This window comes from Drosophila hydei, unplaced genomic scaffold, assembly GCF_003285905.1.
Source record: "Drosophila hydei strain 15085-1641.00,03,60 unplaced genomic scaffold, DhydRS2 tig00008145-arrow-arrow-pilon, whole genome shotgun sequence".
In the NCBI taxonomy this organism is placed as follows: domain Eukaryota; kingdom Metazoa; phylum Arthropoda; class Insecta; order Diptera; family Drosophilidae; genus Drosophila; species Drosophila hydei.
Genome location: NW_022045850.1, coordinates 273,945 through 290,051, shown reverse-complemented (window position 1 = coordinate 290,051; position 16,107 = coordinate 273,945). Strand labels below are relative to the sequence as shown.

The 16,107-nt window shown below is 33.2% G+C and overlaps 1 protein-coding gene across 8 annotated transcripts in view; it reads left to right on the top strand.

Moving 5' to 3' along the window:
- The first annotated feature begins 545 nt into the window (after positions 1 to 545).
- Positions 546 to 16,107, top strand: part of LOC111597895 (protein pangolin, isoforms A/H/I/S) — a 54,440-nt gene continuing 38,878 nt past the window's right edge. The window contains exons 1-4 of one of the 8 annotated variants that reach the window (XM_030225867.1): positions 546 to 889; positions 3,622 to 3,991; positions 4,136 to 4,184; positions 11,401 to 11,495. In XM_030225867.1, the coding sequence (XP_030081727.1) occupies positions 3,827 to 3,991; positions 4,136 to 4,184; positions 11,401 to 11,495 (309 nt within the window). In that variant the 5' untranslated portion in view covers positions 546 to 889; positions 3,622 to 3,826. Of the gene's footprint in view, positions 894 to 934; positions 1,164 to 3,621; positions 3,992 to 4,135; positions 4,185 to 11,400; positions 11,496 to 16,107 lie in introns of those variants that run through there. The other 7 variants (XM_023312866.1, XM_030225868.1, XM_030225864.1 and 4 more) reach the window with 7 other exon arrangements.

The following is a 16,107-nucleotide window of genomic DNA, read 5'->3' as shown; positions in this document are numbered from 1 at the left end:
AATTGTCATTTATCGATAGCTTAAATTTATGGAAACAGCTGATTTCTTTACTTTAACGTGTAAAGAAACGTAATAGTTACCACGCTATGTTTAACACTGCCCTTTTTAAAATATGTTATGCAACAGCTGTTTTACCGAAAGCGCGACTGTAAAACATAACAGTTGCGCTGTTATGGTTAGCATTGCCCTTTTAAAATTGCTCTGCAGCGCTTACTGTTAACCATAGCATTCAGTTGTGTTACGGAAGCATCGAAGCTCTGTTAATTTTTAGTTTATGTTGCGCGAAGTTGAGTAGAGCGGTTGTGTGATATTCTCAAGAGTTTTTAATTATTAATTTACCGCATTTGACTTGCAATTGAAACGAAAAGAGTCGTCTTAGTTACTTATTTATTCATATTTAATGTGGAAATACGCATAAAATAATCCATAACTGATGGATCGTGCCGTCGCGTTGCGTGGCGTTGAATTTAACGAAGTCAAGATTCATGGCGTATATATAGGTGAATGTATCTATGTATATATGTAAATCAAAAGATACTGATATATGTACATGCATATGATTGTATCTGAATGTGTATCTGTGCACATATGTGTAACGTGTGGCTGTCTGCTATCGCGATCGTCATCTGCATTTGATTGTGTATTTTGAGTGCGCGTGTGTAGGTATGTGTAAATGTGTGCGTTGTGCAGCGGCATAAAAGTTGAATTGGTGCAAAAAGCAGATATACAAAGTGAAGTAGTAAAAGAATTAAAGAATTCATGGCATTAAATTTGGCATTGATCAAAGGTGTAGGCAATTTATCTTTAAATGATTACAATCAACAAATACACACTTGTATTCGAATCGACACACACATATATAATTATATCGGAGTGCGCACGTATGTATGTAAGTATGTACTCATATTTAAAAAAGAGATACAAAAACACAAGTATCAAATGAGTGCCAAAATTGATTAGTGTGGATTGTTAACGATTACAATATTCTTGTGCCAGTGTTAGAGCATTAAACCTCAATAGAAATAATAAAGTAAAAGCACAAGCAAAAGAACATCGACAAATCTTGATGGGAAAATAAGTGCGTTTACCTGTTTTACCGACGGCAAATTAAAAAAATTTGTGCGTTCTTCTACTCAAAGTCCGCATTAACAATTTAACGAAAAGTAGGTACAACTGTATTGTATTTGTATACACACATACACGCATAGTAATATGTACACATTATATTTGGAGTTGGATTTGGATAACGTAAATTCTTCGAATTCGAATTCACGCAAATGTACAAATAACAAACGGCACACACATGCACATACATTGATCGTTGTTTGTTTATGTGTGTGTTGGTTTATTTGCTGAAAATACGAAACATTTTCGTATTCTTTTTGTTTTGTTACGTTCGTTTTTTCTACCTGTTGAAATCCTACAATCACGTCTCTAAATAGAAACTCGTATCATTAATTTCATGCCGCCTCTGTTGTTGTTGTTGTTGTGGCTGTTGTCGTGGTTTTGGGTTCGCTTGTTACCTTGAACTAATAGTTTGCCTTATTCCCTGCTGAGAGTGCACACACACATATATATATACATACATACACACGAGCACAATCGCAAACTGTTGCCTGTATTTACATATCTATGTATTGGTCTGCGTTGCGATGTTCGAACATCACATGGCCCTACGAAGATTCACCTACTCGCCTCTCTCTCTCTCTCTCTCTCTCTCGATCTGGTAACTTACGATATGCATGTGTGTAAGTTTAAATATCTACAGCTGTATGTATATCTGTTAAATGTTTGTTAGTATTGGTTCGCATTTTGCCTGTGGGTTTCGTATCTAACTGTTCTAGGAAGAGACTGTCGTCGATCGCCAGGTTGGTTTGTCGTCCATAAGACCTTGTTAATTTTACTTTTAAAGAGAGGTACGAGACAGTGGGACATCTCGTTGTATCTATACATACATACAAAGGTATGTGTGTAAGACCATTGATCGCCTACCTGTCGCAAATTCCAATCTTTCGGATTTCGGAATGTGCTTGACTGTTCGATACCCTAAATTGGTAGATAAGCAACTTCATTTTTTATCAAAAACGTGGTTTTGCCAATGATCACACGTTTTCTTTAAAAACTTCTACGGAATTCGTAAGTTTTGGAGCCAAAGTATATCCAAAATATAATAGCAATAAAATTGTATCAAATATACTACGAATTAAATTGAAGAGTCTAGCATAAAAAATCGAATAGATATGATTTAATAACTGAAGTTCAATAACGTTTTTAATCGACACCTTGGAAACTTGTTGATGCTTTTAAATAAACTTAATCTACGCGTGATATATGGGGAGCTACTTATAAAGTTTCTCTGGCTATTATCATTTCCGAAATCTATACATGCATTAATGCATTAATATGCCCGGAATTTGCAATTGGTTTTCGCTGCTATAGAAAGAATCAAACTTTTATTTCTTTATTTTAGTTAGACTACATAATGAGTTTAAATTTTTCGTAATATAAAAATTAATTTTGTAATCCAATAATTTATATATTCTATATATTTTTTCGTTTATGTTTGTATAAAAAGAAGAAGATAGAAGATTGTAGATGGGACGTAAAAAATAGCAGATATTATATATTGCAAAAGTTTTTAAATTTTTCGTAATATAAAAATTAATTTTTTAATCCAATAATTTATATATTCTATATATTTTTTCGTGTATGTTTGTATAAAAAGAAGATGATAGAAGATTGTAGATGGGACGTAGAAAATAGAAGATATATATTTGAGATAAAGCATTCGAACCGAACTCCATAAATATACTTGTCATTCTGTATTCCTCTAGCATAAAATAAACACCGCTTTTCCATTAAATAATTTTTCATAAGATCGATAAGAATAGATTTCAGTAAGTTTCATATCTTATTAGGGAATTTCTTTCTAAGCTAAAATTAAAATTAAAATTAAAATATTCTAGTAATTTTGTTAAATAAAGAATTTAATAATTAATAATTATATATTTGTTTCTGTATGGGATAGCCGAGTGAAAGACATCCCTTCGCTTAGCTAGTCTATCTCCCTCTCTCTCTCATCATCTCATCTTTGAATTTTAAGTCTTAACGTATATTGACTCAATTTTGTATATATATTAGGCTTTATATCTTTATTCTCTCTCTTTAGTGTGCCCAATCAAAATATAATTCCCACATGAAATGTTGAAACTGTGTGGTCACTGCCACTCGAAAAACGATATTAGATATATAGTAACATCGACAATAATTTAGTTTTCAAATGTTTTGACACTATAAATATATACATTTGAACACTAAATTACTGTCCTTCTTAAGATTGACTATGTTTCCTTTTGGATACCAGATCTTCCTCAGTTTAAGACTTAAAAACTAGAATTGAATTAATGTTGATCACACTGTTGGCAACCTACATAGTGAGAAGACAATGATCAATGAAGGCTTGGGCCGAGTATTACGAAGTCGGTTGCGACCAGTTGCAATGTTGTTACTTGATTTTTTTCTTTCCAGTTAAAATCGCTTGAAATCAATTGTAAATGTATAGAGTGTTTCTATTACTGTATACAAAAAATCTAAATTTATGTTTAAATATTTAATTTCCAGATCACAATTGACACAAAAATGGGCGTCACTTTTTACGCAATGCTTTCCAATAAAGCGTGAGATTGCACTTGGAGAACAGAAAATGGAGGACAAATCTTGTTATCCCTATATCCAATTAAGATCATATGGACTGCTGTATCATGCCATTCATCAAATTTGTGGCGATATTTAAAAATAAAATTTAGAAATCCGGAAGATATAAACCATGCCGCATACACATACGCGTCATGGATCATCCGGTGATGATTTAGGCAGCACGGATGAAGTTAAGATATTTAAGGATGAAGGCGATCGCGAAGATGAGAAAATATCATCCGAGAACCTTTTAGTCGAAGAAAAATCAAGTTTAATTGATTTAACAGAGAGTGAGGTATGATTTTATTTGTTATTTATTTATTTTTTTTTAAATAATGTTCACTGAAGATTATAATATAACCCAAAATAAATAATTAATAAAATATTAATAAATAAATATATAACTGAACTATAACTAAATATTTTCTTCTTCACATAGGAAAAGAGCAGCAAGACGGTGACTCGGCCGGATCACAGTCCCGTGTTTAGTGAGTATTTACATGCATAAATGTATATAGTAGAATTATTTTATAAAATTATACTCCTCTGTGCATTGCTAATTCTTCAGCTACTTATCCTACTCTTTCTGCTATTATACTCTTGCTCCTTATTTTCTTATGTAGTGCTCTTTGCTCCATTTACTACAACTACTAGTTCTTCTCGTACTTCTCTCCTGCTTCCATTGTGTATTATCCTATTCCGTCCCTTTTTTCTCTTCCTTGTTTTTCTTCTGCTCCCAATTTTTCTAATTCTCTTGCCTCTCTGTCCCCCACTACTTGAAAACATTAACATCTGGTTAGTTAGTTAATCAATCATTTATTTTTCGCTTAATAGGGTATAATTACATCCGAATATTGTTACTAACAGGTTGATACGCACAAATTTCTAATTAGAAGTGATATAAACAGATACACATAAGCTGTAGCTATATAGTTTTTTGCTGAAAAGAAAACTGTAAAATGTAAAATGCCGATTGCGTGGTATCTTGCCGGCCGACTAAGGCACTCTTACTTTTTCATACAAACGCAAATACATACATATGTTCAGATATATGTATGTACGACGTGAGTGCATATGGATGTCTTTAAGAACGTATGTATGTATGTAAATGTGTATGTGCTGTGTATGTATGCGTCATGCACTGTTTTTATAAACAAACTAAATAAGACGGAAAAAAACATGTGCTCACATTTAAAGGCAAAGCCGAAGTTGTTGTGTGTGCGTGGGGGGGGGGGGGGGGGGTGAATAACCGGCTGCTGATCTTGCTGCCGACGTCGCTGTCGTCGTCGGGGACTGTAACTTTAGCATCCGTTCCATGGTGCTAACAAGGTGATGCAGATCGGCTCGTCGACACGCTACTTCATTTCTTGTTTTTTCTTTTGTGTTTCTGTTGTTCTTCTCTGTTTCTGTGTGTCTCTGTTGCCTATATATTTTTGCTTTCTTTTGGCCATCAGTGGCTTACGTAGTATGTTGGCGTGCGCATATACACACATACACATGCATATATGCATACACACATTCTAATAAAACGGTGCAGTAAATAAAATAAAGAGACTGTGTAGGTATTTTTTTTGGCTATATTTATGTGTATGTATTTATGTGCTTGGTTGCGAGAGTATGAATGTATATATTTCATAACATTTGTATGTGTGAATGTGTGCGGCCAAGGAAAAGCACGCAAGTATGCACATACGTATGTATGTACATACATATGCTAGCATACATGTGTGCGCATCTACCCAACTGAGAGTAATATATATATGTCGTATATACTACATAAATATAGGTAAGTATGTACATGCATACGTACATTAAAATTAAATTCGCTGAGCAATAACGTAATTGCCATAACTAGTCTGCTTAATACAATCCCATATGTACATGTATGCATGTGCTTCGTTCACACCTACCCATACACCCACATACATATGTGTACATTAATTGCTTAGAATTGTCTTTTTTTGTTTATTAATCTCTTTTTCTGTTTTCTAGCGTTATTAAACTTTATTCGAATTGTAATGTTTAAATAAATTGTATTTCTAATATATATAAAAACATACATATATAAAACATGTTTACCATCCAAATCAATAATTTAAAAATCTAGAGAAGACTGATTTTTTTTTACAAAATCTTGACAAATGGCTTAACTGTTTTTGTTGGTTTTATTGCAATTCAAGTAAAATCATTCAAAAGCCCAGCTTCACACTAAATATCACGCTTCCATTGTCCACAGTGAACTGATGGAATTCGAGCCTACGTGATTTTGCAACTCTGGCATCAGCACTCTCATCGTCGTTAGTTTTTTAGAATTTTTGTTCGCAAGTTTATTTCTAGTTATATTTTTATACCCTGATCCTATTGAAAATGGGAAATCAGGGTATAATGGTTTTGTGCTAATGTATGTAACAGACAGAAGGAGGCGTGGCAGACCATAAAGTCGATTGAGCTGTGTCCGTCTGTCCGTATGTGTAATCGCGTCGATCTCAGCATCTACAGGAGCTAGAGAATTGAAATTGTAGGTCCGTGTATAGCACGCGCATATCAAGTTTGTTTCATATATTTTATAACTATTCCCATTTAATTATTATCGAATAATTTCCCCAAATTTTTAACATTTAATTTTAGTTGGAAATAGGGCCATTATATGAAGGCGTTGCATCTATACCAAGCCAATAGAATATTTAGATCACATGCTGAAAATTTCATCAAAATCCATTAAGTAAAACAGAAGTTATTAAACAAAACGTTTGGCCAATTTGCAAAGCACATGTCAGCAGCGCCAAGCGCACGCATTTTTCCTATGCGTGTGCATACATACATTCGAAGAATCAGTGCAGTGGGGCTGCGTTGGTAGAAGCGGCGCTCGTTAGCGATTAGTCCCTGGGTTCAATCCTTGCGGCGATGAGACGTTTCTTATAATTTTTTTTTTTAATTATGAAGTGGCGGTGTTGGTAGAGCTGATGCGCATTGTGTAGGAATTCTGTGTTTGAATCTTGGTGTGGTAGTGTCAGTTTTTATTTCTATTTTTTTTAATACTCGATACAAACTACGGAAAATATTAAAAAACGCTGATAGGACTGGGATCAGGATATCTCCTAGTCGGGCACCCCGACTAGAGTTTTCTTACTTGTTTTTACATGGCTATGGGATGTTTGATAGAGTTTCAGATGCGCATATGATAAAATACGCCGTTTCATGAATAAAATACTTACGTACATAGCTTTAATTCCCCTATATATCATATATAGCTGAAAATCAAAAGTATTCACCAAATTAGTTAAATTTGGAAATGGAAAATGGATATTGGGAAAACAAAGGAATTATCATTTCAAAATCCGATCTGAACTTGTTATGAATTTTAAGAGTTGGAAAGTATTATGTAAATCGGGTGTGTAATATGACAACAAATTTAAAAAATGTAGAAAATTTAAGCAGAACTGTTTAAATGTGGGTTGCGTGAATATTTTTGACTGGCTGTATATGAATTTATCCATATATATATACTCCTATATGTTATATGCTATATACGTAATTGTATGTACATATATATGTACATATGTGTTAGTAACAATATGTATACGAAATTCAATGAGCGTTGTGCTAAACATAACTTGTTCACAATAACATCGCTGTCTGAGTTTACGTCGCCGTTTTAAAAGCCCATAACAAAACAGTTAATGAGCTTTTTACCTTTACTCCTTTGACTTGACCATTGAAGGAGATTCTGCAGAACACTGTTGGCTCATGCCGAGCGTTAAAAAAAAAACAAAAGGAGAGATAACGAGACGTAATCAGCCATGAGCTTCAGTGATCACAGCTTCGGCAGGAATTGTAGTGGGAAACGGAACGGCGAACATTGACAATGCAAGCATGAATGTGTGTATGTACGTACTTATGTATGCTGTTCCAGAGCTAATGGGAAAAAGTATAAATTTATTGTTTTTGTTGATTTAGAATAAAATAATTTTATTATTATATTTTCTATAAATAAGCTGATTTTATTATTATTTAAAAAACATTTTTTTATGGCAAAGAAAATTTTTTTGTAATTATACGACTAAGATTTTCTATAAAGGTGATAAATTGGTTACTCTGCTATATTATTATTTTTTTTGGTAATACATATGTATATATGTACCACATAACAAAACAAAGTTATATCTCAACATCTGTCTACATATATGTTGACAACATTATTATAAAACAATTTAATAGAATTACAGCAATTAAAGTCAAAATCAATTCAATTTCTTGTAAATTTGTGGGTTGTATCCCACTGTGCGGCGATCAGTTTAGTTTCTTAAGTACACAATATACAAAAGTGTGTAAGCATGCACACATCCATACATACATTGGTATATATGTAGGTATGCATGCACAAACACAATCACACACGCACACACACACACAGACATATATATATATATATATATATATATATATATATATGTACATTGGTATATATGTAGGTATGCACGCACACATATATATATATATATATATATATATGTACAAATATATACAATAAAATCTGTACCCCTTTTGCTGCTGCTGCATGCATACACATTCATAAATGCTTGTTTGTATGCATGTGTATATATATGCACTCGTAGGCAATACAACTACTACGTTATGTCGTTGTATTTGTGTATCCTTGGAAATTAATGAGTTTTCGTAGAATCGACGACGGTCTCGTTCGTACTGCCAATGTCGCTGCTGCAGTCCAAATTGTTAGTGTGCTGTTGACGTTTTGAAGTTCTTGCTTGATTGTTGGCAGACGCTTGTTGTCTCGAGAACGCGTGGATTATTTTGTTACCCATTACTTTTCGTACCTTCATAGGCTGCTGCTTGTAGACTGCTGCTGCTGCTGCTGCTAATGTTACATACGTTGGCTAATTCCCATTCCGTGTTTACGGCTTCCTTCTCCTCCTTAAAATTTTGATTGAAGGCATATATTTTCTTTGTTTTTTTTTTGCATATCTACATACATACATACATATACATCATTTTAAGTTACTTTCGCGCGTCTTTTTTGTGCTTGCTTTTCTAACTAGCTGTGAATTATTTAATGATACGATTCAGATATTCTTCATTGTTTAAATCGCCTTGTTGCTCCATACACAAGCACTTACATACGCACTCACATAACACATACACATAACACATACATACATATACACTAAACACATGAAATTTCATGTATGTGACGCTGCACCAGTGCTCATTGATTTTTATTTTACAAAGCTTAAATATGTTAAACATAGATCACATAGGCTTACAAAGATTTAGTAAAACTATAATGATATAGTTGACATATGTACGTATCCCTTGTTAGTAAAAAATTTTTTGTAAAACACCCAGATCAACTTCCATACATACAGACATATTTATGTATGATGATAAGCTGTATATTATAGGTTTATTTAAACTGTGTTAGCTCTACCGAATTTGAATATCGTAATATCTACATACATATGTATAATTATATAAATGTATATAGAAAATAATATAAATATTTATATAGTTTTATTAACTAATCAACTATCTTTATTTTTCACATAAAAAATGGTTTGAATATATGATTAGTTTAAATATCGAAACTAAAAGACGATGAAAGACACCTCTAAAATGCAGTTAATAATTTAGTTTTATGTACATATATTTTATGCAATTTTGATTTTTGTTTTTTGTTGGATTTTGGATACCTGCTCCAAATTTCCCCAAATTCTTAAAATGTAAGTTCAGTTGGAAATAGGGCCATTATGTGAAGGCGTTTGAATTTCGTTAAAATCCATTAAGTTAAACAGAAGATATTAAACAAAACGTTTTCCCAATTAGAAAAAGCACTTGTCAAGCAGCGCCAAGCTCTCAAAAAATCGAAATTATGATGGAATTATGCTTGAATTATGAGCTGATGCTTAAATTCAAATTTGCAACTGATTTCCCAAGTGAAGTGGCGGTGTTGGTAGAGCGGAAATCCCAAATTAAAAAACGCAGATGCGACTGGGATCTCCTAGAGCTTTCTTACCTGTTTTTACTTTGGGTTGTAAAAAGGAGTAAATAATTTTAATTCCAAATATTAAGCATGTAAAATTTATAAATGATTTCCTGATTTGTCAGTAATGGCGAAATGCTCTGTGTCGATATGGATGGTCAGAGACGAACGGCCTGACATCTAGTCGGACATTACACGAACCCAATATACTCTTTTAACTCTACCAGTAACGACACTAGGCTCGTCTGACTGACTTAATTAATAGTGACGTAACACAGGCAACCGTCAAATTGATATATGTATATACATACATATATACACATCTTACACATCTACATGTACATGTGCATGTTTTCTCACTTAAATGATCATTCATGGACATTCACACTTTTACCCTGTACACTTTAAGAGTGACATAAGGGAGTATGAGCAACTGGGTTTTAGGATTATTTTAGAGACTATTTTCCCAACTTAATTTAAGAAGAAATTAATAATAAACATACAAGATAAAAAATAATTTAAGTATTTCGTAAGAAGTGCGTTGTACACAGGGTATCTGTGACGCCCCTAACAGTTTCAGTTGTTTTTAATAAGTGAGCATAAGCCGAACCTTAATTACTTTATGTTTTAATGTATGTTTTTGAAGATATACTGAAAAGAAAGCAATAAGAACGTGGCATTCGGTGCGACAGACTGCGTAATATTCGTTTATGGTCTAAAAGCAGTTAAATATATTCAAAAATTATTACCGAACTATATCTTTTGTATGTGTATAGAATTAAGAACATTTTTCAATTGTAGAAAAATAACTCGATTTACCAATTACAACACGGGACTGCGGTAACGCTGTCTGCCAATTTAGGAGTGCTAGGTTCAAAACAGTGGATATATATTCGACTTCCTACTTTTGGTTGCAAATCAACAGATGAAGTCAACTGTAACTTAGTCGTCCCATTTCTTCCATTTCCACGTCGAAATAGGCGTAAATATATTTATTATATATTTTAGTCTACTATATTTAAGCTGGAGTCAAGGTCTAGAGTTGCCTACACGAGTATTTATTTAAAATTTCAAGTTTAACCATTACAAATCTCGTGAATTGCCCAGCTCCTACATGAATACAAATGAAAATATTTTGAAATATATTTTGATCGATAATATGGAATAAGTTATCGAATTTCTGATATATATTCAATATATCGGTCAATTTGAGCTTAGTTGTAATCCACTTTTTAGACGCAGGGCTCAAATTTTCAGCTCTAGTCTGAATAGAACAACTAAATTCCATACTTAATAGAGGTCAATCATGGACTTTAGGTTGACTTTCTATGCAAATCGAGGCGAAGTAATGAGTTTTATTCCTCCACCCTTTGGAATAGGATTGCACCTTGCAAAATTCGAGTTTTGAATGGCTGAGTGATCAAAATTTCATGTTTTGTAGTGCGTATCATTATTTTTATTGTTCATATTTATTCATTTTAAATCTTATATTTAAATTTGACTAATTGATGATTTAATTGCTTTCCCTATTCTTCTATTCATATATAATAAAGTTCAATCAATAAAAAGAAACCGAATCTATTAAGCGAATGATTTATTATAGTTTTCCATACTTGGCTTAAAGCTTAGCTATTCGACGTAAAACATGATTTAGTTTCTCTTTTAAAATATAATGTTCATCTTGATTTTTTTTTGTTTTTCTACAGATAAACTTGAGCCTCATACCCCGACCTTTAACATGGGATATTTGGTGTCTCCGTATTCGTATGCTAATGGAACGAGTGGCCTGCCCGTAACTATGGTAAGTTTTATTTGCATTTTACATACGTATATTTTCCAACGGAAAGAAGAGAAATATAGATTATTCACTGATATAACATTTCTGCCAAAACACAACGTGTATATAGAGAATCAGTTAGAAATTAGTAACAATGTGCTCTAAAACTTTGTAAGGTATATCCGTTCTTTAGGCGTAGGTATATCCGCCATATATTTAAGTTCGTAAACTCTCAATGCGAATATATGTTCCTGCTTTCCAGGTATAGTGTTTCCCGATTGCCCACAGCTTTAGTGGGCATATTCTGAAAATTGTATTACTTTTTCAGACGAGAGTAACTATTTACAAAAAAAAAGTTCCAGTGCTGAATTTCAGACAGCTTTTAACGTTTGCATACTTAAAAAGCAAATAAGACCTATAAGAGGATTAGGAAATATCTTATGTGTACATATGTAGGCTTTTGCAACTAAAAAGAGATATTCACTTGGATTGATAAAGGAAATCAATTCAGTTAACACCCAGAATCTGGAAGGTACAGCATCCTCTGTATCCGTCTTTTGTATGAAATTTATAATGAAAATTGTGCCCACTCAAACCTTAATATATATATACGTATAAATATATTCATAAGTAAATAAAATTGATCCTGCAGCTCAATTTTTGTTTAAAAAGATGAATTATATGTATGTATTCACACCAAATCGTCGAAGAATTCCTTAATAGCTAACATTTAAAAAAAAAAAAACAGTTTTGAGCACGCCTCTCGATAATTGTAGACTTTTATAGAAAGTGAAAAGAATTTGTTTGGTAACTATAAAAAAGGGGAAGGCCGTTTTTAAGGGCGGAACGGCTTATCAGCACGATAAAAAGACTTTTGAGGGATGACAATATTATAGAGAATAAAATTATAACCCCATCTTAAATGCATTGCAGCAAAGCGATAATTATCTACATGTCAGGTTCGTCTAATAGGTTATTAGGGGAGGTTTGTCATATACCCGCGAAGATGTATCTGATAGTCCCAATACCCCGCATTGAGAGTTAGTTAGCAAAGAAGCATATTTTTTTGTAAGCATATATGTTATATATATATAATGTATTTATATTTGATTATTTAACGGATAACACTATAGTCTCCTTCATGGACGTATTAAAATACAGATAGTAGTAGATTATCTCTGCTTTTGATCCTGATTATTAAGCTTCCTCCCTCTTGAACTTGTTAAACATTTCAAGTCCAGCATAGCAAAAGACAAATTCAATTTATTGAGCACGGAAATGTTTGTAAGAGTTTTTATGGACACTGGGCGATGAAGCGTTTGGATTAGAAACGGATATATTAGGTTAACACAACGACAATTGGTGATGGTGTCTATGTAATTTTTAGCTATCTATTTACACGGGACGTATTACACTGTTAAGCATATCTTTCGGACAAAGTAAGTGTACAAATAAGCAAAGAGAAGAAATGATTCTTAAATGCATTTCTTTTGTAGAGTGCGAATTCGATTTGTAGTCAAACACATATTAAGCTTTGTAATAATAACAATTTTGTAAATAATCCCAGTAAAATTTGAACTCCGATTTGTGGTGTTCATGTCGACAGCAGTATTCTAACAATTATTCATTCGGAATCATATAAAAAACATTTTTGTTTAGAATAATATACAACTTTACTCTTGGATAAAAACTGTTTTATTGCTTGTTCTACGTAATAAATTTTTTGTTAAGTAGTGTAGTTTCGGCGAACGCACGCGTCAAGTTGAAGCGGAAAGGACTAAGTAAAGGAAAATTTTATGGGTTGGAAGGTCAGTTTGGTCAGCTTGCTTGAAGAGAAAAGGCTTCTTCTGACAGAGGCAGTCAGAGCTATCTCACGCCTGAATACATTTTACCTCGCAGGTTTCTTTTTTCTTTCGTCTTGTGAGACTTTCAGACAGCCTAACAACAAATAACAAAGGAAGGTTAACTGCAATACTTTTAGCAAACTTCTTAAGACCATAAAACATTTGACATCTCGATACGTTGTTTGCAGGCAGGAGTAACAGGTAGTCACAAAAAATGTCCCTTCGCCGTCTGTTATCGAACACCCTGTACTTGTCGGTAAGGAGCGCCGCCTATCACAACACCGCCGTTGCACTGCTTGTGAAAGAAGTTGCAAATCCTCACTTAAATAGCTGCTTATAATTCAATCACAGTTCAATGGTAATTTCGATTCTTCGGATAGTAAAGAATACACGCATTTGAATGCATGTCAGCACATGTATATGAAAAATGTGTTCGCTTGGCGCTGCGTGCTACGTGCCTTTCAAATTAACCAAACGTTTCATAACTTCTATTTTACTTAATGGATTTTAATGAAATTTTCGGAATATGATCAATATACTCCTCCTGATTAAGATGATCAGGGTATAAAAATTATTGATAATAAAACAACAAATGGTGTTCTAGTCTGCCCGACTAAGAAATACCCTAAAAAATCCGCAGAGGTGTCCTTTATAGCATAATCCTATTATAATCCCATAATTACATTATATACTTTTGTTGCATACACACACACTCATGCGTGCAAAGGCTGTGAGGGAAATTGGGCGGTGTTAAACTCATATTGCGTTTAGTTTTTAGTAGTTTTCGAGATCCATGCGGCAATACGGGCGAACAGATGGATATGGCTAAGTCCAAAATAATTGAATACCTCTTTTCAAAATAAATTTTTTAATAAAAAAAAACATTATTATGTGAATGTTATTTGAAACATGTTTCTTGCAATGTTGGGGAACATGGGAGTAGGCAAAACAAATGAAATAATAGATTCTTATCGATAATTGGGAAATGGAATGCGCTATGGAAATATGACTCGGTGGATTCTGCTTACAGTCCAGTTGGAGAATATATACACTTTATTGGGGTTTAATGCCAATTTCAATTTATTTAGGGTAAGGTAAATAAACAATTACAGTACCGTAAAATTAAAAAATTATATAGAGAAATATAATATATAATAAAAAACATGAACTCTATCTTTCACAACTTTAGAGCTGAAAATGACTAAATAGCTTTTCGATAAATCTTACACTTTAACAACTATGAACCATCGTGATTCGTGAATATACATTTTGTTATGATATATATTACTGAAGTCGTTTGCACCTGATTGCCAAGATTCTTTCTGGTTCTTCTTCGCTGGTCTGAAACATTTTTTGGGAGATTTTAGTTCTGGAGTATAACTTTGAATGTTCAGTCCCTCCTCAACGTACTTATGATTTCACTAATAGATTTTGAACAACTTCACCGATTGTATAGTCCTCGGTACTCAATTGTCGTAAATTTAGTTCATTTCTCATGAAATCGCTATTTTAGTTTAGATAATGAAATTATTATTCCCAACAGTCCTTAAAGAAAAGGAAAAGAAATGAACTAGGAACAACAAGTTTTTAATGAAAGAAAGACAAAGTATTATGGATTTTATGGGTTGGGTAAGAACTTTAAAGCTTAAGATGATTAACCGTTTCACCAGTTCTCGAAGTAGCATTCCCTTCGAGAATATATTCGTAATGCCAAGTATTTATATTTAAGATAATGATATGAATACCAAAACAAATGGAAACTTCAGATTAAGTTTGAAGTGATTTTGGGATTTCAGAATTAAAATAAAATATATATTTAGATAATAAAGAATTTGTTCAGGGTTTATCCGAGTGGCTAATACCACAGATAATCCATATAATTTTGTCTTAAATAGTCATAACATGAAAGAGATTATAATAAAAGCCGAAAAAGAAAATGAAAGTTCATTCTTTTTTATTTTATTGCTTCTTTTTGAAAGTATATTAAAAAAAACACGTAGAAGTTTGTCGAAAGTGACCGACTATGAGATACTTTACGCCCCTTACTTTTACAGAGCTTTTAAAAGTATTCTTGTATATTTTTGAGGAGGTTATAAAAAAAATTGTATACCAATTTAAATCGATATCTTGAAAACAGATAATCGATCATTTATAGCAAAATTAATCGGTTCGAATTGGAGTCATTAACTTATTTATGGGCCGATATCGATACGCTTAGTAAAACGACGAATAAAGATCATTGATTCGGCTGATCAAGAATTTATGTATACAACCAGCCCTGCCTTCTGCTGACCATTACATAGAATTACATATACCCTATTTACCCACTTTTCATTCAATTCAGAGTATAAAAATTTTCAATTTAAGTCTCTTTAATCAACGTCTACTACTGCTACTACCAACACCGCTCAGTGCAACACCCCCAAACGTACGGAGAACGCGTTTTGCTCCACCCTCTCCTGATGTTGGCTGCTATCGGTTCGCTGTGCTTTGGTGGTAGAATTTTCTAGGCTTCGTCATCGTCGTCGTCGTTGTCGTCGTCGTCGTCGTTGTGTACATATCCAACGAGCTCTACTCTCTCTCTCTTCTCTCGCTCTCTCTTTCTGTCGCTCTTATTCTCTCTCTCTCTCTCTTTTGCACTCTCACACACGCTCTTTCTCTCTCTCTCTTGCCTCCCTCTCCCTCTCTCCTACTGACTAACGTATGTAAACATAATCAACGGAATTACATCCACTACACACGCAGTCAAACCTTTGAGTTGGTATGCGTGCGGAAGCAATCTAAAAAAGCGC